The sequence below is a fragment of the Hemiscyllium ocellatum genome, chromosome 34 (genome assembly GCF_020745735.1).
Source record: "Hemiscyllium ocellatum isolate sHemOce1 chromosome 34, sHemOce1.pat.X.cur, whole genome shotgun sequence".
Classification (NCBI taxonomy): domain Eukaryota; kingdom Metazoa; phylum Chordata; class Chondrichthyes; order Orectolobiformes; family Hemiscylliidae; genus Hemiscyllium; species Hemiscyllium ocellatum.
Window position 1 is genome coordinate 18,559,716 of NC_083434.1, and position 24,345 is coordinate 18,584,060.

The 24,345-nt window shown below is 39.9% G+C and overlaps 1 protein-coding gene across 2 annotated transcripts in view; it reads right to left on the minus strand.

Moving 5' to 3' along the window:
* Nucleotides 1-8,554: 8,554 nt before the first annotated feature.
* The window catches only part of tgfbr2b (transforming growth factor beta receptor 2b), a 78,761-nt gene continuing 62,970 nt past the window's right edge, over nucleotides 8,555-24,345 (minus strand). For both annotated transcript variants that reach the window (XM_060850318.1, XM_060850319.1), the window contains 2 exons: nucleotides 15,933-16,060; nucleotides 8,555-12,456 (listed from right to left, as the gene is read on the minus strand). In XM_060850318.1, coding sequence (XP_060706301.1) covers nucleotides 12,250-12,456; nucleotides 15,933-16,060 — 335 coding nt within the window. In that variant the 3' untranslated portion in view covers nucleotides 8,555-12,249. The remainder of the gene's footprint in view (nucleotides 12,457-15,932; nucleotides 16,061-24,345) is intronic.

A 24,345-nucleotide genomic window follows, 5' to 3' on the forward strand; every position in this document is an offset into this window, starting at 1 on the left:
TTATTTCAGTTAGAGTATTAGGTTAAAATTGAGGAAAATGAAAATTATTGCTGAGTATATTGTGTTGCCAGTTACAAGAGCAACTATAAGCTTGTCAAATTACGTTCCTATTGAAGACAGGGCAACTAGTATTTGTCAACTATGTAATATTAAATAAGTGCAGCTTTGTGTAGTTATTATGACACATGATATATTATCACTATATTGATATAAAAATGAGGCAGTTGTTAGATTAAATAAACAGCTAGGGTTACTTCAGTTGTTCCTTAAAGGTGTTCCTACAGCTGACTAGCTATTTTACAGAGAAACAATCTTCCTTGCACTTAAAGCATTTTTAAGGAGTTACATAAAATATCTCTTAAAGGGACACTTTCTCCTAGTAGCTGGAATTTGTTTTAAAAATCCTTCTGTTGGCTGATGACCATCCAAAAATTCAGTCATCTAAATACCTGCTCATGATTAAATTATAGTACTTTTGACAGTTATGAACTGCATGCGTGAACGTAGAATTTTTATTTGAAAACTTTCTAAAGTAGCTTTTTACTTGAACGATTACTCCAAATAAACAGCACTACTATGCTACATTTTGCTGAATCTTAACTAGTGAATTGCATTGTCTGTAGTAAGATATCGTTATATTGTGATGACCCACACTTGCCAAAAAAAACAGCATCTTTAAAATGGCAACTTTATTAATGAATATAAAGTATTTTTGATTGGCCCATTACTAGACAATACATTACTTACTTTGGCCTGTTTTGACCATTCCACAGATGTAAACTTAAAATATTTTCCGTGCAAATATAAAAGTTAGGTTAGCAGTGGGTAAGGAGAAAACTTAAGACATGTTCTCTGTAATTTTACTCTTGGAGCTGGTTTCTATTTCAGGATGAAATTAAAGTTCTTCCCAGGGTACATTTGAAAGGACAAAATCTTGCATTGAGGTTTTTTTTCATTACTTTTTTTTAAGTGAGGTTTTTGGTTTATTTAAATGGCACTTACTATTTTTGTGGAATTTGTTCTATTTATTGCAATGTTTTCTGTCAATATTTTTTAAAAAAAGATGTTATGGAGTGTTAAATTGTTAAATTGTAGCCTGCGTTGGAGGTATGTTTACATGTCAGTGGAAAGAGGATAGGGAAAAGATGTGTGGGAGGTTGGTAACAATGAACAAACGTCAAGAGTAATTGAACAATGTATTTACTTGCTGCCTGGTAATTTGAGTGACATGTCACCCTTTCATGAAATGTGGGTGTCTATGTCTTTCTGTGTATGTTGTATTATATACGATTTTATTTATGGAATCAATTCATGAGAACACTGTTATAAAGCCAATGAATTGTTCACAAAAGATATTCAATTCCATTTTTTTATGATGGGCTTTAAACTGAAATTTTCAGCGTTCTATAGAAATGGAATTATAAAGTTGGAGTGTATATGTGATGCGCACACACACACAAATTGGGTGTGAATATAAAATTATATTTGAACTAAATTGTCACATGGTCTTTAACTATAAGGGAAAGATGAAATTCCACTCAAAGAACAAAGGTGGAATCAAAATGTGATGTTTTTTCAATCTGTTAACAGGATCTGTTCACAGGAAAATAGAAGGGAATGAATCATAATAGTGAAGTTTCTCTTATACCTCAGATTGTTCTGTTAGTATCATTAATTTTACCAAAGGAAAGCAGTTGAACCACTGATGAGTGAAATTTGGAGGTGAAATGCCTATATTGTTTGTCTCTAGAGTTTCAGACAAATGATTAAGGATTAAATGGTTTCAAACTTCTAATGGAAAAAGGTACACATCATAAAGTTGGAACATGGAAATTGATCTCAAATGTAAAGATTAGCCACTAGGTTTGCTCGCTGAGCTGAAAGGTTCATTTCCAGGTGTTTTGTCACCCTACGAGGTAACATCTTCAGTGGGCCTTCGGGCAAAGCACTGTTGATAATTCCTACTTTGTATTTATATGTTTGGGTTTCTTTGAGTTGGTGATGTCATTTCTGGCGGTGATGTCATTTCCAGCAGTGATATCATTTCGTGTGATGAGGTCATTTCCGGTTCTTTTTCTCATGGGGTGGTAGATGGGGTCTACCATGGTGGAAGATATTACCTAGTTGGGATACAAAACATCTGGGACTGAATCTTCCAGCTCAGCCAGCAAACCTACATGCAGAACCTCAACCTGAGCTACAAATCTTCTTAATAAAAATAGCCACTAAATGAGAATCTCCTTTATGTTGTAAATATTCAACAATTCAGGTGTCTTTAACTCAGGGAATATTAATATTTCTTGAATGGAAAGGCAGTTCCACCTTCTAAAGGTATCTGAATAAATCAAGTGAATTAGTCTGTTTGAAATGATAGTACTGTATTTATTGGATCTGAATGGTAGCCATTATGTGATGAAGTGCCAGTGTTGAACTGAGGTGGACAAAGTCAAAAGTCACATGACACCAGGTATAGTCCAATAGGTTTATTTGAACTCACAAGCTCTTGGTGCACTGCCCCTTCATCAGGTGAAGTCACTCCACTTGATGGAAATACCTGAACGCTAGTGCTTCCAAATAAACCTGTTGGACTATACCTGGTGTTGTATGATCTTTATCAGCTAATAGTGACTCTGTTTCATCAGATTATTCTGTTATAACATTGATAGGCATGTTGAATTGTTTTTGTTGTTCTGTTGAGAAAATGTAAAGATTGCGAGGCAAATGGTAATAAAATAACTTCCTGCCTGTTCAGGGTGATGGGGAGAGGTACAAAGAAAGTCAATTCATAAACTGTCAGGTAGAATTTTGTTTTATGGTATTTTTGACTGAATTTGCTGATAAATCAATAATATCCATTGGTTGCTGTAGTAACTTTAGAGCTTGACTATGTCAGATAACTTGGAAAACACAACAATTTATTGAAACTAAAACACTCATTTACAGAGCACATTATTTGGTCTTTACATTCCCAATGCCCCCACTCCATTTCTGCTTGAGCTAGAAGGTCACATGACTTCTCCCTCAGACTTTATCTCTTCATGGAGCCAACGACTACTGCTGTATATGGCTAGAATTTTGAAAGCATGTTCAACAACGACCACATTTATGATTATAACTTAAACAATACACAGGAAATCACCCTTCTTCACGCTGGAAAGGGAACATTAAGCAAAGGTTAGATTATATCAGATATCATCCCAAAGATCGAATCTGTGTTCAGTCAGTTCCGTCTAGGAATACCAAGCCTTTTAAATTGTCCTGGTAATTCTGGGGGATTAAATGTTAAACTGCTAAAAGAAACTTCCCAGCAGAAAAATCAATTCAAAAAAATGTTTATTTTTAGAAGGTTCTTTAAATACTTTGTCATTCAAAAAGCAATTTCTCTCATGTTTGATATTTTTATAGCTAGTAAACAATCAAAAATCTTTCAGTAAAGTCACAAAGAATCTATCCACTTTCCAATTGGCTGTAAAGTCAGTACAGAGGAGAAAGTGAGGACTGCAGATGCTGGAGATCATACATGAAAGTGTGATGCTGGAAAAGCACAGCAGTTCAGGCAGCATCTGAGGAGCAGGAGAATTGACGATTTAGGCATAAGGGCATATGCCTGAGATGTTGATTCCCCTGCTCCTCAGATGCTGCCTGGCCTGCTGTGCTTTTCCAGCACCACACTCTCGAGTACGAAGTCAGTGCACTGAAAATGGGCAACCAATGGCAACAATGTAGAGGCAGAACAATTGGAGGCAGCAGGTCACCTCCAGGCTTGTGTCCAATCACATTTGCCAATCTTAGACCCTTACCTGACATTGCTAATTTGCAATAAATTTATTGTCTTTTAATTGAATGTGGAAATACTTCTTCATAGTAACAACCAAAACTGTAAAATCATCAATTGAGAATAAAACAAATCTACGATTTCAATTTTACTGAATGAATGAGGTCACCTGATTTCCTTTGTCTAACACTCCAAGTGCATATTGGATAATTTGCAGGTTTTACACTGGATATGTCATTGAAGGAAAAGTTAGCTTTAGACAAACACTCTATCAGAAAGTAAAACAGCTTATTAAGTGATTGTTGTGTATGTTACAGTACTATTTAACTCCTAGTCACATTGCGCTATTTCAAGTGATAGAAGTATTTATATCTACTGGACTAAACTCCACGGAACTACTACTCTGTCTAAAATGAACTCCTACACTCTGTCTATATTTAGTGGAGTTTCAGCATTATTTTACAACGTGTGGTATTGGAGGTAGTTTGGACCATTTAACCTAAAGTAGAAGCAAAATATCAAAATGTATCCAGTAGATTTTTTTTACACCTAATTTATGGGGCTCAGTGTACATGAATGAGACTTGAGGTGATAACTTATGTTTCAACATATGAGTAAAGACTTCTGTATTTAATGCCATGAAATAAAGTTCTTCTGTTTGTGCAGAGAAATTGTTATGTTTTATGTTATTTGCTGTCCGAGAGAAGCTTATTATTTGGAGTTAGGCAATAGATCTCCTATAATAGTTCCTCTTTCTGTGTCTGCAGAGTCAGTTTGGATTCACCCTAAAATGCTGCTATATCCTCATTCATGTGTTAACTGTTGGTGACATTATCTGCAAACATACCCACTTGGATATGTCGATGGTATCCAACTTCACCTCTGCTACTACCTTAGATTCTGTTATTAGTGCTGTCATTGTCATACAAATCATAGAATATTACAGCATGTAGAGACCCTTCAGTCTATCAATCATATCTGTGCTGATCATCAAACACCTATCTGCTTGAATTTTATTTCCAAGGACTTGGTCCATCGCTCTGTATACTATAGTACACTGATTATTCATTTAAATACTTCTTAAATGCTGTAATGGTGCCTACCTCTACCACCCTTTTAGACACTGTGTTCCAGATACCCACTGTGGTCTGTGTGAAAACAAAATTTTCCTTAACTCCCCTCTGATCTTTCTGCTCCTTACCATAAATGTTAGGCCCGGATAATGACTTCCCAACTAGGTGGAAATGTTTAATCCTATTGACCTGATCTATGTATCTCAAACTTTTAAGTGCCCCCTCAAATTTCTTTATTATAAGAAAAACAGCTCTAGCCTATCTAATCTTGCTTCAGAGCTGAAAATCTCCAGCTCAGGCAACAACCTGGCAAATATCCTCTGCATCCTCTCTAGTGCAATCACATCCTTCCTATAGTGTGCCAACCAGAATCGCACACAGTACTCTAGCTGCAATCCAGTACTGCACCACTGCACCCTACCCCTAACCCCAATTCTTCTGTTCCTTGACTAATAAAAAGTTATCTCGTAAATCTTCCTGACTATCCTATCTACCTGACCAGTTGCCTTCAAGGATCTGTGTATATGCACACAAGGTCCTGCTGATCCTTAGCACTACCCAGCATACAACCATTCCTCATGTACTTCCTTACTTTGTTAATCCTCCCAAAAATGCATCATTGCACACTTTTCATTTGCTACTGTCCCATCTATTTGACCAGTCTGTCTAAAACTTTTCTCCTTGCTATTTACCACACCACCAATTTGGTTATCATCTGATAAAACCTTCAATTACCATGTCTAGACCATTAATACCAACTACAAACAGTGAGGGACCCAGCACCTAACTCTGCAGTAACTGGACATAGATTTATTTTGAAAACTGGAAATCTAAGCCAGTATCCTCTGTGTGCTGCTACCAAATTAATTTTGGTTCCAATTTGTCTTGAAGCTGCTGTCTTCATGAACAATCTCCCATGGAACACCTTGTCAAGAGCCTTACTGAAGTCCATGTAGATTACACAACCTCCTTACTCTCATCCTAGTCAATTTCAAAAAAATATTCATTCAAATTTTGAAATGACTCCCATTGCTCCAGCTCCCATGTTTTCTATCAGTAGGTGCTGCTGGTTAACTTTAGCCAGATCCTGTCTTAGTATGTTTAAATTAGTACTCCTCCAATTCAGAACCTCTACTTTCTTCTAACTTTGTAAGATTTATGGTCATTATGGAAAAGGACAAAGTTATAGCCAGTATTACCAAACTGCTCCCCCATTGACACTTGCACCTCTTGCCTGGCTTCATTTCCAAAGTTAGGCACAGCACTACCCACTTACTCATTAAAGTTTCTTATGCAGGCTTTCAAAAGCTCTCCCTTATACAATTCAAGAATTCTGTCCCCTCTTAGCCTTTCACAACTTGTCAGAGTTAATATTAGGGAAGTTGAAGTCTCTGTTGTTACTCTAATTTTGATTCCACTTCATTGAGTTTTGCCAAGACTCTGCTCTTCCCTTCAACCATTGAGTGACATCCTTGACTCTGGTCTCCCACATTCCTAGTGTCACATCTGTGACCACAGAAACACCCAGCTTTACCCCTTGCTGTTGAGCTGCCTCCTACCATTATTTTTCCTGTCCTCTCAAATCCTTGTGCATTTGTACGGTGGCTGCAGTCTCCAGAAGAACCATCACTCTCATTTTATTTGTTGGAAAACAAAGGTTTTGAGTGACATGTGCTGTAGAGTCTTACTGACAACTTGCCTGCCTCCCTTTTTCTGACTGCCACTCACCATTCTTTCTCTTCATTTCACCTCAAGCTGGTGGGGGGTGTCAGCATCTAAAAACATGCTGTCCATGCAACTCTCTGCCATGTGGTTGCAAGAAACATTACCAAACTGTGTCCTGATCTCATCTCGATTGTTAAAAATCCAACCTTCATGTTTTGTTCCAATTCCATGCTGTCTGGACTCCTCTGTTCCCCCTTACTCCATAAACGCCAGATCATCCCGAATGTTATCACCCACTTCCTACTCCACATAAAGTACTATTTGTCCATTCTTTACATCTCTTGATTTCCCAGTTCTTTCTCTTTATTTCAAATTCCTCCACCTTAATCTTGTATGATGCATAAAGTTGCCTATTGGGTGACAAGTATTTGCCCTAAAGTAGAAGGTAACTGGATCAAACATGTGCAAGATGATAATGAGTAAAAATGATAGTAGGTATAGGAGGAGTGTAATTATTTTCTATTCACCTGTTTGAAGATGTCATTTCACATTCCCAAGTAGATTAACACAGGCCTCCTAGTTCACAGGTAGAGACACTACCACTACACACAAGGCCTACCATGGGAGCAGCATATACCAGAGTCCTTTTCTTTGGATTTCTAGCTGCCTAATCAGTAATTATCCAATATACAAATTAAACCAAATCTTTTTGGCACAGTAATGTTGAAAAGATTGCTTGCATTTGCAGCAATCGGAAGCCATTGTGGGGATGGGCTAAAGAATAGATTTCAATCTGGGTAAGTGGAACTAATCCATACTGGAACACTAAACATGTCTACAATCAATTGGCAAAAGTGGAAAATGAAGGGATTTGGGATCAAATATATTAACTTTCACAAGGTGTAGATTTCATTTAGAATATTAAATAAAGTACCTTGGTAACATTTGATCACCATTCTGAACAGTCTCTAACATCTGTATCACTGATTGACATAATAATACATGGGCGCCCACTGCATACTGCATGCTAATCAATAGGATGTTGACACATGGGAGAAGTGGGAGGGCAGTCCTAAAATCTCAAGTCTCTCCTCATTGTAATGGTTTCCCAAAATTTGCATACTGACCTGGTGAAACTATGCTGTATACTTTCTATTGCTTTAATTCCTTTCTATGGAGGAGTGATCAAACTGCACATTGGTAACTGTGCCCTAACTAGATCAACATTACAGAATGTCAATCCTCATTGGTAACGAACACATTAACATATCCCTGTCATAGTAAAGGGCATGAGATTCTTGGAGCATTCTTTTTGGGTATAATAGATTTTTTTTTCCCCAAAAGGTAAAGTACAGAAAACCACTTCCTACAACAGCTGGTCAGAAATCTAACTAGGCCATGCTGCTGGGCACAAGTTTACAGAGGTGTGATGGCTCTCTTCTCTCCTCAGAAGGAGAGTCAGTGACCACCCTGACCGACATAGAACTAACCTGCTAAGCTCAGTAACTGCACATTGTGGAAGGGCTAAAATAGTGGATAGTGGGACTTCCATTCGGTATTGGGCTGTCCCCTTGTTAAAGGCTCACGTGATGGGGACATGTAATAGCCAACCTACTGTCTCCATTCAGAGCAGGGGCTGGATATCAGTATAGGAAGAGCTAGATCAAGAGAGAGACCAAGGCTCATCTAATTCATTTTCTACTGTCACGATAGTTGCATAATTCAATAATGCTACTGTTGGTTAATTATAAAAATCAATCTTCATCTAATGGCCAAATTTGAAAGATCCCTATGCTTAAGAGCTTTGCAAACCATGAATCCAAAGATCCAAAGTTAATTCTAATGGATGTTATACTTATCACACCACATCTAAAAACATATACATATTGCATTCCAATGCTTTAAAAAAAGTACATGCAATTGGCAAGAATAAATATTAATTGTTTCCCTGGTGATGATAAGTAACATTAGAAATTGAAAAGTACTTGACAAAAAGGAATTTAGAACGCTTTATTTATACAATGAGATGCAAATAATGTGTAATAATTTCTTTTTAATATATACAATACTCTTTACATTGCAAAGATAATTATTTATATATGTGTGTGCATTACACACGTACATATAAGATTGGATATTGCTTTAACCAGAGTAAAATACATTTGTTAATCATTCAGATAAAGATTTATATTTCCCTGCTGTGCATCAATTTACATTCATTCCTATGTAATAGTCTGATGTCCCAAGTCTTTGAGTTTTGTAACAATTCATTGTATAATGGCTTGTATTCATTACAACATCCAAACACCATGGGAGGTTTTCTTTGTAAATAAATGCAACAAAATGGGATTTTATTCCCAACAGAATTCCTATTTGAGAATTACCTTATTTCTACATTTTGTTGCACTGCCCAAAACTGATGGGACTAAGTTATTTGGTAATGAGTTTTAGACCAGCTTGTGCACCTGAGGCTCAAAAGTAGAAAAATACAGATGTTTGTTAGATTAATGAAGTTGCTTGGTCAAAGCAATTGTCAACGCACACATTCTGCAAGAAAAACAATTAAAAATGATTGTGCATATTTGTTCACCCCATTCTTTGAGGTGATTGGATTGTTAAGGATTAGACTGGTACCAATGAAAACTGGTGCAGCAACCTATTTAGACACCTTTAGGCTTTTAAAACATTGTACAGTATGTTAGGTAATGAATGGAGAGTGTGCCACCAGTGACAGGTCACCAATGACTTGTCCTGAGATTGCCTGGAAGTCCCTTTATCATCTCAATATAAAAGCTTTTGAAAAAAAACTGTCAGACATTAATCCTATGAAAAATATCACCTCACCACTTTAGCATAAATGTCAATCATTTGTATTAAAACAATAACGTAGGCACTTAATATAAGTTGGGCACTCCTGCATTTACAAAGAGATATAAAAATGATATATATTGACAATTTCATAAAAATACATTCAAGCAGCTTAGTCCTGAACTATGATTAATCTCCAAGCCCTGCAAAACCAATATATGGGAGCCAGTTTATATAGTCAGTTTTATGCGTGTGCAGCTTACATTTTGCAATCTTTTACAAAATAATCACAGTCTGCTGTGAAGAACTCTCAATATACTATTTCAGTTCCAAGCAACATTTGCATGTTACTATGATGCACAATTCCCTGGACAATGGGTTGGGCAACCATATTTCACCAAATTCTTTTGGATCCCTGGAACAAAGAAGTAGGTATTTTCAGCTGTGCAATCCTGACTCATCATTTACCTGTCTTCATTCGGTTTTCCTATCTTTTCGAGGCTGTAAATTTTAAATTATTTTTAGCTTTTTGAAAAGTAAACACAATTTCTGATTTCTACTACCCTTTGTGTGAAGAAGTGCTTCCTGAATGACTTAGCTATAATTTTCATCTTATGGCCGCTTGTTTGAAACCACTAGCCAGAGGAAATAGTTTCTCTCCATCTCCCCACTCAAATCTTTTAAATCGCTCTAAACATCAAGTTTATTCACCAAAATTATCTATATTCATGTGAATATCAGCCTAGTCTACATAACCTGTCCTCAAAATCTAAACCTTCCAGCCTTTGTTTCATTCCTATCCCTCATATACAATGTATTTTTGCTACCATGTGGTAAGATTTGAGAATGCCATTCCTGTTGTTCATTTGCTTTAAAAAGTGACATAGCATTTTCCCCTGTACTTCAACAATGTCCCTGATGTGCCAGTTACTGATTGAGGAGAAACTGCAGGGGATGGTTAATTTGTGGGGTGAGCCAAGTTGCCATTCAAGCTATTTGGTTTTGAAAAAAATGACACCACCTTACCTATGGAGAAACTGTAATTCTTCCTTGAAACTCCTGCATTAGTAGTCGAGGCAGCTTACTCATTTCAAACACCCTTTAGTGGTTTGACTTTGAGGCTTCTCAACATATAAATTACAAATTTTACCAAACACTCCAATCCTGGTTCTCGATGCTCATCTCTCACTTTCATGGGTGGATTCCATTGCTTAGTTCCACAGAACTAAATGTGAGACATGGGCCATGCAACAGTTATTTTTAATATAGCTGAGGAAGTATCTGCAGTGTTGAAAAGATTATAGTTAATATGACAAACTCATGCAAACTTTCCTCAGATTCTCATGCCTTAAGTTCAAAATGCTGTGAGAATACTGTGCTGGGCAGACAATAGAGTCCTCACCAGATCAAACATAAATATCAAAGCCTGTGCATATCAGAGTATACGATAGTAAGCACAATTATTAGCCTTTTCATCTGCACCAGCACAAGGCTAACTTCTCCCCACCGCACCCAAAGAATGCTCTGATGTAGCTCCATGCTACTTGCAGTAGTTCTGACTGTCCCATTACTATTTCACCTGTGAACCAACTATAAAGTTGGGGTGAATTGGGCACCAAAAGTGAAGCTGTCAGATTGTCGTGTATATGCATCTAAATGTCCTTTAAAGGAAGAAGATCTGTCACCCTTATCTGTTCTGGTCCCATACATTGCTCCAATTACACACTAGTGTGATTGATGCGTATCTGCCCTTGAATGACCCAGAACACAACTGCATTGAATCAAAGTAAATTAGGAAGGGTTTGAGGGATATGGGCTGGGTGCTGGCAGGTGGGACTAGATTAGGTTGGGATATCTGGTCAGCATGGACGGGTTGGACTGAAGGGTCTGTTTCCAAGCTGTACATCTCTATGACTCTAGTCAGAGTACAGATGAATTTTGTTGGGCAGGATAAAGATGATGTGTATTTCAGACAAAGTGTTAAGCCTAACATTTACTTCCTTAGCTCTGTCTGATGATGGCTTCAGACTCAAGATCTGTTGTCCCATTGACTAAATGTGTCAAGGTGTGGGAGCCACAGGTCACCCATTGCATTTATATGGTCATGCGAATGATAATTCTCCTGTCACTTCCGTAAATCAATTATCCCTTGTCCACTATCAGGCCAGCGAATCAACCGAACCCACTTTTCAATCAAAATGAATAGATTTGGGTTAACTTCACATTAGTAAAGTTTCACCATAGGTGTCCATTCACTTAAACACCAGCGATTGATATCTCTCTTTGACATGTTGGACCTGGACTAGGCTCCTTAAGCTTTGATCTATACTTGATACTGGAACTGTGCAATTGTTCACTTTCACACTTTACAGTAGCCCACAATGTTTTGTTCTTAGCTCACAGTGGCAGAACAATGTTCTTAAGGGGATGCAAGTGAATTTGTTCCTATATTACACCGAACAAGTGAATAAATTAATGAAAACGCAAATTTGGGGTGTGAGGGAGAAAAGGGGGGGTGGCAAATGTTGGATTTCTAAGCGGCTTGTCACTGTATACCATTCCCTAATGTCATGAAAGACGTACATTTATCCATGTGAATACCATTCTCTGAATATGGAAGAGAAGCATTGAAAATTCCTCGAGGTATACACTTCTACAGCAATAAAGTGCAAGGATAAGCATTACATGATGGAATCTTTGGTTTCCTGAGAAGTTGCTGGTCAGAATTTTGCAATCCTATGACAAAACAAGATACCTCAGCCTTCTTTTCAATTCCTGGAATTTCACTCTTGTCATGAAGAATGGTCCACCTTTTGTGAAGTAACATGAGAGCTTCTTTAGAGGGGGTGAAGTGAATGTTCCATCAAACAGCCCCCAACTGACCACAGGCTCTTCCCTCTTTGTTCTTTTTTGTCCACTGGCTATCCTTTACACCACAGTGACTGCACTCAGGTTCTGTTTGGTCTCACTGACAGAGCAATCTTCTGAAATTTTCTCCTCAGAGCAGCTCCGACCGGAGAGCTTGTCCATCTGCTCCAGATCATTGAAGCGTTCCACTACACACTGTGCGGTGAGCCGTGCTTCTGGATCATGATCCCAGCATTCCACAATGATTTCACATAACTGCTGTATAAGCTGGAAGAGAGAGGGAGAAATGGCAATGTTTACATGAATTTTGGCTAAATATACACGGGCTCCAAAAAAAAGGCCTCGGACATTCAAACAAAATGGCGTGCGCTGAAAATAAACAGCTATGTCGTCATATGATTGCAAGTGGCAGCCATATGGAATGATAAGTGGATGTGCTGGAAATTCAGGGAAGCATCAAGCTGGATAAGTCCCCAGGGCCGGACCAGATATATCTAAGGTTACTACAGAAAGCGAGGAATGAGATTGCTGGGCCACGAGGGCAGATCTTTGCACCCTCACTCTCCACAGGAGTAGTACCGGATGATTGGAGGGAGGCGAATGTTGTTCCTCTGTTCAAGAAAGGGAATAGGGAAGTCCCTGGGAATTACAGACCAGTCAGTCTTATGTCTGTGGTAAGCAAGGTACTGGGAGGGATTCTGAGAGATAGGATTTTTGACTACTTGAAAAAACTGTTTGTTCAAAGAAAGCATGTCTTTGTGAGGGGCAGGTCATGCCTCACAAGCCTTGAATTCTTTGAGGATGTGATGAGACAAATTGACGAAGGTTGAGCAGCGGATGTGGTGTATATGGATTTCAGTAAGGCATTTGATAAGGCTCATTCAGAAATTGAAGAGGTGTGGAATACAGAGAAAGTTGGCTGTCTGGATGCACAACTGGTTGGCTGAAAGAAGACAGCGAGTGGTAGTGGATAGAAAGTATTCTGCCTGGAGTTCGGTGACCAGTGGTGTCCCGCAGGGATTTGTTACTGGGCCTCTGTTTTTTGTAGCTTTAATAAATGAACTGGATGAAGTAGTGGAAGGGTGGGTTGGTAAGTTTGCCGATGACACAAGGTGTTGTAGATAGTGTCAAGGGATGTTGCAGGCTACAACAAGACATTGAGAGGATGCAGAGCTGAGAATTGGCAGATGGAGTTCAACCTGGATAAATGTGAAGTGATTCATTTTGGAAGGTTAAATTTGAATGGCGAATACAGGGTTAAAGGCAGGAGTCTTGGCAGTGTGGAGGAACGGAGGGATCTTGGGTCCACGTCCATAAATCCCTGAAAGTTGCCACCCAAGTTGACAGGGTTGTTAAGAAGATGCATGGTGTTTTGGCTTTTATTAATAGGCGGATTGAGTTTGAGAGCCTCGAGGTTTTGCAACAGCTCTATAAAAAACCCTGGTTAGACCACACTTGGAATATTATGTTCAGTTCTAGTCACCTCATTATAGGAAGGATATAAATGCTTTCGAGAGGGAGCAGAGGAGATTTACCAGGATGCTGCCTGGATTGGAGGACTTGTCTTACGAAGAGAGGTTGAATGAGCTAAGGCTTTTCAGAATAGAGATGAGGAGGAAGAGAGGTGACTTGATAAGAGATGTACAAGGTAATGAGAGGCATAGATAGAGTAGATAGCCAGAGACTTTTCCCCAGACCAGAAATGGCTGTCATGAGGGGTCATAATTTTAAGGTGATTGGAGGAAGGTATAGTGGAGATTTCAGAGATAGATTCTTTACACAGAGAGTGGTGGGTGCATGGAATGCACTGCCAGCAATGGTAGCAGAGTCAGAGACATTAGGGGCATTTAAACAATGACTAGAAAAGCATATGGATGGCAGTAAATTGAGGGTTGTATAGGTTAGGTTGATCTTAGATTAAGATAAATACTCAGCACAACATCGTGGGCCTGTACTGTACTGTTCTATATTCAAAATGGATTCTCAGCTGCTCTCTAGTAACACTGTAACTTTGCAGACACATCTCTTGCAACAGATTGAGTTTATTGCCCATATGAAAAGGCACTGTAATGGATGCTGTAGGCATCCAGGATTCCTTCTCACTGTAATACAGAGAGAAAAAAAAGCCATCCCCCTCCCACCAGAATGGCCAACTGTTGGGAAACTGTTAGAATATTCTATTTCCTGCCACTAATCTATAAGCTGCCCACTAGGACTACACAAACGGGCTACCACATGGTGTGTTACAATAATGACTGCACTTCAAAAAGTACTCTGTGGACTATGAGGCACCTTGGAAGGTATGGAGAATGGGAAAGACACCATGAAACTAGACTTTAGATGATCAAGACTCAAAATGCACAGGGCAATGGATGAATATGTCCCTGGAATCCACAAAAAGTGCCCACAAAAATTCCATCACTGAACTGAAGCAGAAGATGCTGAATGGCCTGCTGGGGCTGCCTACTTTCTGATGCACTTTGCAATTGCCAGGTGCTATTATTACAAAAATATGCCTAGTGTCAGTTCCAAGGCTGATGAAGGGGAAATGCTGGCTCATGACCCAGTAAATAATGTGATGAAATCTTTCTTTTGTTCTATCCATTTGTCCTGCGTGAGCCAGAAAGCTAAATACTGTAACCTTCAGCAAACTTGGCGTTCCAATAGCAAGTTGCACTGCTGTTGGTTACATTTTCATCGATGTAGATAAAGGGACGGGGCTTGTATTGTGTACCTCACAACATCAGTCAAAACAGTTCAAGGGCCAAAGTCAATTCGAGAGAAAGAACTGGGAATAGGCTCTTCAGGGAAGGTGTTGGTCTTAAAACAATAATGCTGAGAAGGGCATTAGCTGTACATTCAGACTCAGGAACAAGTCCCGAAAGCATTGGATTACTCTATTTTGGACTCTGGGCAATTCCTTCCATTCAATAGGTTCACCTAAATGTTAGAGCTCAGAAAATTTGTAGAAATTCGAAAAGACTGGGAAGAAGTCTACAAGCAATTGATACTTTAAGTGAAACGGAGACTGGGCATTGGGTGAATCTAACTTGTGGACTTTTCAAAGTAAGGTTAGTATTTGTTTAAAAAAAAAGCAAGAGCAATACTGGAATAAAACCAGAAAACACAGGAAAAACACAGCAAGACCAGCAGCATCTGTAATGAGAGAAACAGAACTAAAGTTCTGTTCTTCAGGATTCAAGAAGGATGAGGAAATGTTACACCCAAAATGTTGACTTCTCCACCTCCAGACGCTGCCTGGCTTGCTGTGTTCTTCCAGCCTCCTGCCTGTTGACTTTGGACTCCAGCATCTGCAGTTCTTTTATCTCTAACATTTGGGGGAATAGTGTTGGGTTTGTCTTGATGGTGTCTCTCTTTGATGTTGCATAGTTGGGTATTCAATCACAGTTTGCCTCTTATCTCTATTTTCTCATGTTAATGCTGAATTTTAGATTATTAAATGTAGAATATATTACATACAGTGCAGTAAAGTCTATTGTCCATTCAAAGCCATGGAGTCTTGTGGTTTATCTTATTAATAAGTTAACAAGTTCCTGGGAGTGTATTCTTTGTCTATTTTTAAAAAAAAGTTACTGGCCTCTAGTCAGAGGATACAATAATTTGATGATCTGGTCCAGGATCATAGCAACAGTTATATTTTTGACAATGGGAAAATGCAAAGCGAAGACCAGCTGCTGAATGGTAATAACGTTATTTACGGATAGCAATAACGGTTAAAGTACCTGGTGATTAAGCCAGCTGTTGGGAATCTCCGGTCTTCCCCGATCTCGCAGGACAACATCCTTCATACTTTCTACACAGGGATGCTCACGAACCTTGGAACCAAAGGCAGGTTCATAGTCTTTCACTTCTGCGGAGAAAGATTGCAACAATAAGTTAGGGCAAACAAGTTTTTCGAAAAGAGGAGCGCATGACTCAAAAATTAAGGCTAGGCCATTAAGCAACAGAATCAGGAAAAAAAAAGAGTGGTGACAATTTGGAAATCTCTCTCCTGCAAACCGTTAAGCACTGAACTGCGAACAATTGGAGCTTTTTGGTCGGAGATCGATCAATTTCCGTTGGGTAATAACATTGAATATGGAGCAAAAGGCAAGAAATTAACATGGAGGAACAGATCAGCCACAGTCTCATTGAATGACAGAGAAAGATGGCTGACACTTGTTCCAAACACTCTGAAATTTCCAGGCCAACAGTTGAAATGAGGCTCATTGAATTGTGGTTTGCTTAAACACAGATGTCTTGTTGAAATAGTTTCCCCACTGGTAAGTGCAATCATTTATGTAACTTTATAAATGTTTTCTTTATAAAACAATTTCCAATTGCAGTAAAAATTCTGCTCACATTAAAACATCCCACAAAGTTTATGATATCATTGCAATTGATTAAATGAAAATTCTCACTCCATGTTTACAACTCTTCCACAACTTAAAAGGAGCTGTTTAAAATCTTTCCACAATTTCCAACCAAAGAAATAAAAAAAAGACTCAGGCAAATTTGACCACACTGCAAAAGCTTCCAGTAGATTCTGCCAAATCTATACCCAGTTTCTGCAATACTGATATCCCAAATGAATACATTGGAAATGTTTATGTGGTTTTGAAAAAAAATAACTCTTGGTGTCTTGGCAGTCACATTCAACACATGTACAAGATTGGATAACAGAAGAAACAGAAATATCCTTGAGGCTCTACACAGTTTAGGACCAGGGTGGGGGCGGGGGAGGGAGAAGGTAAAATGCAACACACCCTTACCTGTGAAGCTGCTGTCAGTGTTAGAATGGCTAAGTAGCAAGAACTCTAGCAGGTTAATACTTGGCCTTACTAACAGCAGGGTCTCAATGCTGGAAATTGGAAAGCATTCTATTTGTGACCATCAGCCCTGACATGGAATACATCCATGGGATGTAGCTCCTCCTCTTTATTTTCTCTCTGTTGCATTCTCAACAAAATAACGCTCACTGAACTACTGCTTACAAATGGCAGCCTTCTGTCCAGTAAGATAATGACTTATGCCATGATGGCTAGGTCAACATGTGTCAAACATCATGTGGTGCATTGTAGATTCCCTAGTCTGGCATGACAGTCTAAGTGGCAGATTTTGGACCAAGAAGGTGTAGGGCATGGTTTTCTGAGCTTTGCTCTTGGTTGCTAAGCATTTCCATTACCCTTCCAAACAGTCAGCCAGCACGTGACAGTGCCCCTCTCCCAGGAGTCTCAGCTGGCAGTGCCAATATCCACCATCTCCATGGTTTATTTGCAGGGGGTGCCCCTGCAGCAGAAGTATATATGTCCAGAAGGTCACCCATTGTCTACCCAAAGAACATGGCCAAGTCAGCACAGTTCTTATTGCCTTAGTAATGAATCAGCACACTTTGCAACCTCAGAGTTGGTGCCCTGTCCTGCCAAGGGATGTCAAGAATAAGAGATTGTCGGTAGAAACTGCTCGACCTTTTCTCCTGCCTACTGCATGTTGTCCAAGTCTCATGACTGTTCAGGAGTACACTGGAGAATGTAGCCTCGCAGTTTGGTGTTCAGTCACATTGCTTTTGTTCCATAACCTCTTACTCAGCTTGGACAGCTATCAGTTGCAGCTTTTGTGTTGCATGTGTGAGCTAAAACAGGGCACCATTAATGATAGGATTTTATTTACAGAGCAGTGAGAGGAGGCAGAGTCAAAGTCCACCTCAGCTACAACAAGATGATTCACACTGCTGATTTTATTCTAAAGTTCATGTCAGCCACCTACCCAACTAACTGGTCCCATGATGCTCCTCTATCCAAACATAATAATATCTCAAGTCTGGTCTCAGTGAATACTTTAACTTTGATTTCTTCCACAGAATCATACAGCATAAGACAAAGCCATTTGGCCCATCATGGCTATGCCTGCTCTCTGGAAGAGCTATTCCATTAGGCATACTACCCCTTATTTCTCCCCTATAGCCCTGCAGCCATCTTCTTTGTAAGTATACATTTAATTCTGGGCCATGTTTAGAGGCTGGCAGTCAATTTATCCCGAGCTTGTGCTGTTTTATCAGCTATTTTAGTTGTCAATTTGTAATTACAGGAAGCAAGAAACATATCTCATTAGTTGGGGTTGAATTGTAACCAAATTCTCACAACTGGGGCAGAGCACCAACAAGTTATGTAACTCAGTTCCTCGGGGGAGGCAGTTGCCAAGAGTTTGTACTTCTTAAACTCGAGAATTTTATTAGCATGTTATCCTTTCATTAATCATCCATTTCACAGCAGATGAGAGAGTGGGTGGATATGGAACACAGGGTTCCCATTCAGAGTCACGCGTCCACTGTATTAGTCAGTGATAGCTTGATGTGCGTAGCTCAGTTTTGAGCTGGTCTCTTGGCGTTTACTAAAACAAGGAGAAAGTGAGGAGTGCAGATGCTGGAGATCAGAGCTGAAAATTGTGTTGCTGGAAAAGTGCAGCAGGTCAGGCAGCATCCAAGGAGCAGGAGAATCAACGTTTCGGGCATAAGCCCTCCTTCAGGAATGAGGAAGGTGTGGCAAGCAGGCTAAGATAAAAAGGTAGGGAGGAGGGACTTGGGGGAGGGGTGTTGGAAATGCGATAGGTGGAAGGAGGTTCAGGTGAGGGTGATAGGCCGGACAGGGTGTGGGGGCGGAGAGGTCGGGAAGATGATTGCAGGTCAAGAAGGCGGTGCTGAGTCTGAGAGTTGGGGCTGAGATAAGGTAAGGGGAGGGGAAATGAGGAAGCTGGAGAAATCTGCATTCATCCCTTGTGGTTGGAGGGTTCCTAGGCGCTTGCTAAAACAGTTGGAGCAAAAACAACAAAATCACACACCTACAGTATTGGTTGAGTCTTCAAATATTCCAGAGGTACAGAAGCTTGGCTGACAATGGAGGAGGTAACAGAATGTAATAAAAAAAGGTGGTGACTTACCATGTCCAATTGGGTCAATAAATCAAACCCCATGTGCATTGACCTGTGCTAAAACCTGCAGGTTACAACTCAACCTCAACATATGAAGCTCAAAGCTCTCTCTATTTCTGTGGGAAAAAGTCCACCCTCTCCACTCACTAAAAGCTGCCTTGTCTCCCACTCAAAACTAAGCCTGCAGTTCTTTTATCCCTGAACTTCAGGTTTCTATTTCTACATCATGATACTAAGCCAAATGACTGAGCAAGTGACGTTCTGCCTATTTTGCTGCTGGCTTGCTCATCAGTGATAAACCGATTGGGTTGCAGAGCCCCTGCATCTGGAGAACATCTGCTTCAGAGTGGACGGATAGCAAGCTTCACAAGGAGTAGATTTTAAATTTGCCATAAAAATGTTTTTGGGAGCAATCCGTAAGGTGCAGATAATCTCACCATGGTTTTAGGAGTATTCTAAACAGCTAAATTAAGTCACAGCTTGGAAGACCAGCTATCAGTTTTGTTCTGCCTGGCTTCCCTTGGTGACATGACGAAGATGGTGATGCTGTTGGACAAAAGATTTATCGATACTTTTCTGGAAGCAGTACACAAGTTGCCTGTTCCAATAACATTAGCTTAACTAGGGAGCGAATGAAGTTATCTGAACTGCCCTAGCACAAGAGGTGCAGGTATCCAACCCCAATTGGAAGCAAGGTGTTTAGCTGGACAGTTATTCAGTGCAGCAGTTGCAGCTCCCAAAAGGTCTTGTTTAAGCACCCTATAATGCAGCATGTGATACTCTTCAAACCTCTAGATTCTAATCCACACAAGGTCCTGCTCAGCCACCCAGCCCTCTGCAAACCTGATTAGTGTCTCCCAACAGCTTGATTTGAAAATCTCATCCTTTTACTCACATCGCTTGATGGCCTTGCTCCTCTCCCATATTCACTGGCTCCCCAACACCTTTGAGAACCTGGGTTTCTCCAACTTTGAATTCCAGGACATAGCAAACAGTAATAAAGCAAAGGGAGTAGGCAATGCCTTTGGCTCATAGCTTCAGAACTCTCTCGCTCCTCCTTGAAGATACTGGTCAAAACCTACTTCTTCCACCAAGCTTTTTGTCACATATGTCAATGTTTCCTCTTTTTTTGGCTTAGAGTTTATTTTTTCTCCTATTTTTCCCTATTGCACTCTAGTAGAGCGCCTTGGGATCTTTTACCATGTTAATTGTACAAAGTCTTTGTTGTCCCATGGTCAGATGATATTTCTTGGACATTGGAGAGACTGAGCTGGAGAATGAAGTAGGGCAAATTCATCCATTCAAATGCTCAATATTGATTTGGATACCACAAAAGTCTAAAAGCAAAAGGTGCTTGCTTTTCTGCAACGTGTACAATTTGCTATATAGAAACATCCAAAAGGATGATTTGATTTATTATTGTCACATGTACCTTGGTACAATGAAAGTTTTTGTTTTGTGTAATTTGGGTAATAGAGCGAAACATACAATATTAAAGCTGCAGAGAAGGTGCACAAAGAGTGAGATCAACATTAAATTTAAAATTTGAGAGGTCCGCTTAGAAGTCTAATAACAGCCAGGAAGAAGCTAGTTCTGAATCTGTTGGTACGTGTGTTTAAACTTTGAATCATCTGCCCGATGGAAGAGATTACAACAGGGATGTAAAGAGTCTTTGATGATGTTGCCTGCCTTTCTGAGTCAGCAAGAAGAGTAGATGGAGTCAATGGAAGGGAGGCTGGTGTCCACGATGGGCTGGGCTATGTTCACAACTCTCTGTAGTTTCTTATGGTCCTGGGCAAAGCAGTTGCTGTACCAAGCCATGATGCACCCGGATTGAATACTTTCTATTTGTGCATCTTTAAAAACGGGTAGGAGTCTTAATGGATGTGCTAAATCTCCTTAGTTGAGGAAGTAGGGACATTTCTATGCTTTCTTGACTGTAGTGTCAAAGTGGTTGGACGTTAACAGGTTGTTGCTGAAAGTCAAGTGTGTCAAGTTCTGAGGAGTGTCAATCTCCATCTCAACACATTGATGTAGATAAGGTTGTGTCCTCCACCTTGCTTCCCCTGAAGTTACTGACCAGGTCTTTTCTTTTGCTGATGTTGAGGGAGAGGTTGTTATCTTTACCCCATGCTTACTTGGTTTACTTGGTAACATTTTAATCTTTAAAATTAGAAATAAAATGATCTGGTCCTTGTGGATTGCTCATTAATTGACTGGATTGCACAACTCTTGCAGCTGAAACTTGAAAGGGTTCAGAATACATTTACAAGGATGTTGTCAGGATTGGAGGGTTTGAGCTACAGGGAGAGGCTGAATAGACTGAGGCTGTTTTCCTTGGAGTGTTGGAGGCTGAAGGGTGACCTTATAGAGGTTTATAAAATCATGAGGGGCATGGATAGGGTAAATAGACAAGGTCTTTTCCCTGGGTGGGGGAAGTCCAGATTTAAAGGGCATAGGTTCAGGTGAGAGGGGAAAAATTTAAATGGGACCAAAGGGGCAACTTTTTCATGCAGAGGGTGGTGAATGCATGGAGTGAGCTGCCAGAGGAAGTGGTAGAGGCTGATACAATTACAACATTTAAAAGGAATCTGGATGGGTATAGGAATAGAAGAGTTTAGAGGATATAGGCCAAGGGCTGGCAAATGGGACTGGATTAGGTTGGGATATCTGGTCAGTATGGATGAGTTGGACCAAAGGGTCTGTTTCTGTGCTGTAGACCTCTATAACTCTATGATTCTAAGTCATGAACGTTTTCATTTCCTCCACAATGTCCATTGTAAGTGTTCTCTCGTCTTAATTTCAGTAAAGATGTCAAAGCCTCAGCAGTCTCTCACAAAAACTGTAGAGGACAAACTTATGACTGGATCACATGACAGGAACAGAAGAACAGGAAGCAGCAGGACTTTCATCACCTTGAGCCTGCTTTAACATTCAACATTTCAACAGTGCTTTTTTTTGTCTCTCAACCAGTCTATCACTATCTGCTGGTCTTCCTGTGTTTTATTACATGAAGGAGAACATAGCCTGTCACACCGCTACAGTATTCCACCAGCAGGATAAAATCCTGGTTTTAAATTGCCTTTTATGTTTCAGTTTTGCACTTATTGGAGTAAAGGCATGTCAGTACCGTACTGGAAACTGATTTTACATCCTTGACAACCACCTATCTGGGTCTGGTACATGATGAATCAGGAAAAATGCATTGCTAGCTCGATTTCAACAACTTACATCAAATCTAACTCCAATACAGCATATCCCAACATTTCAATATTGACATATATATTTCCTACACCTACAACCCTGATGCTTATTCAGCAGCTCAACATAAATATGTGTCAAGTTCCCAGCACTACAAACTGACACACGTTGTGCCACCAATGTCCACAGGAATAGATCAGGCCGATCAGTGCTTTTTGAGCTGGATTCAAACCTATGCTCCAGAAGACGATGGACGAAGTTACAATAACAAGTACGAAGGTGAGAAGAATCTTCGAGAAGGTGACCAAACAGGTGGATGAGGGTAAAGCGGTTGATGTAGTGTATATGGATTTCAGAAAGGGATTTGATAAGGGTCCCCATGGTAGGCTATTGCACAAAATACAGAGGCTGAGGATTAAGGGTGATTTAGCTGTTTGGATCAGAAATTGGCTAGCTGAAAGGTGCCAGAGGGTGATGGGAAATGTCCATCCTGGAGTTCAGTTACTAGTGGTGTACTGTAAGGATCTGTTTTGGGGCCACTGCTGTTTGTCATTTTTATAAATGACCTGGATGAGGGTGTAGATGGAAGGGTTAGTAAATTTGCAGATGACACTAAAGTCAGAAGAGTTGTTGCTGAAGGATGTTGCAGGTTACATAGGGACATACATAAGCTGCAGAGCAGGGCTGAGATGTGGCAAATGGAGTTTAATGCGGAAAAGTGGGAGGTGATTCACTTTGAAAGGAGTAACAGGAATAAAGAATACTGGGCTAATGATAAGATTCTTGGTAGTGTAGATGAGCAGAGGGAGATCTTGGTGTCCATGTACATAGATCTCTGAAAGTTGCCACCCAGGTTGATAGGGTTGTTAAGAAGGCATACAGCGTGTTAGCTTTTATTAGCAGAGGAATCGAGTTTCGGAGTCATGAGGTCATGCTACAGCTGTACAAAACTCTGGCACGGCCGCAAAGGAGTACTGTGTACAGTTTTGGTCACCACATTATAGGAAGGATGTGGAAGCTTTGGAAAAGGTTCAGAGACAATTTACTAGGATGTTGCCTGGTATGGAGGGAAGGTCTTACGAGGAAGGCTTGAGGTTGTTTTCATTAGAGAAAAGAAGGTTGTTGAGGTGACTTGAGACATAAGATAATCAGAGGGTTAGATAGGGTGGACAATAGAGCCTTTTTCCTGGGTCGATAGTGGCTAGCACGAGAGGACATAGCTTTAAATTGAGGAATGATAGATATAGGACAGATGCCAGAGGTGGTTACTCAGAGAGTAGTAGGGGATGGAACGCCCTGCCTGCAACAGTAGTAGACTTGCCAACTTTAAGGATATTTAAATGGTCATTGGATAGACATATGGATGAAAATGGAATAGTGTAGGGTAGACGGGTTTCAGACTGGTTTCACAGGTCACATCAAGGGCACTGTAATGTTCTATGTTCTATGAAAGTGCAGATGCTGGAGATCTGGAACAACGTCAGAAAATGTTGGGAATACTAAGCAGGCCAGGCAGTGTCTGAAGTGAACTAAATGGAACTAGAGTTTCAGCCCTATTTGTCAACTGGAAAATGATAACGTTGTAGCAGGTTTTAATCAATAGAAAGGCAGATAAAATTGAGGAAGGGGCAGGAGGAACAAAGGTGAAATACTTCTCCCTTCTGGACTTGTTTAAATTCTTTCAGTTCTGAGGGAAGGTCATCAGCCTCAAACCACTAAACTTTTTGTTTTCTTCATTGATGTTGCCCAGCCTACTGAGTACTTCGAGCACTTTTTTTTAAAAACCTTTTATTTCAGGGTAGAGTTTCAAAGCCCACTAAGACATATAATGATCATTGGGACTACAAAGCAATTCCATTGTTGATCAGAAGATATCTTGAACGTATCTTCCTTCTTGTCCATTTGTAAGAAATGAACAAAAATGTCATTACCATATTTTAGAAACTGGACATCACAGCCTACAATCATTAACAGCAGATGTAGAAAAGAGACGGATTTCAGTAAAGATCAATCACATAAGGTGAAAAT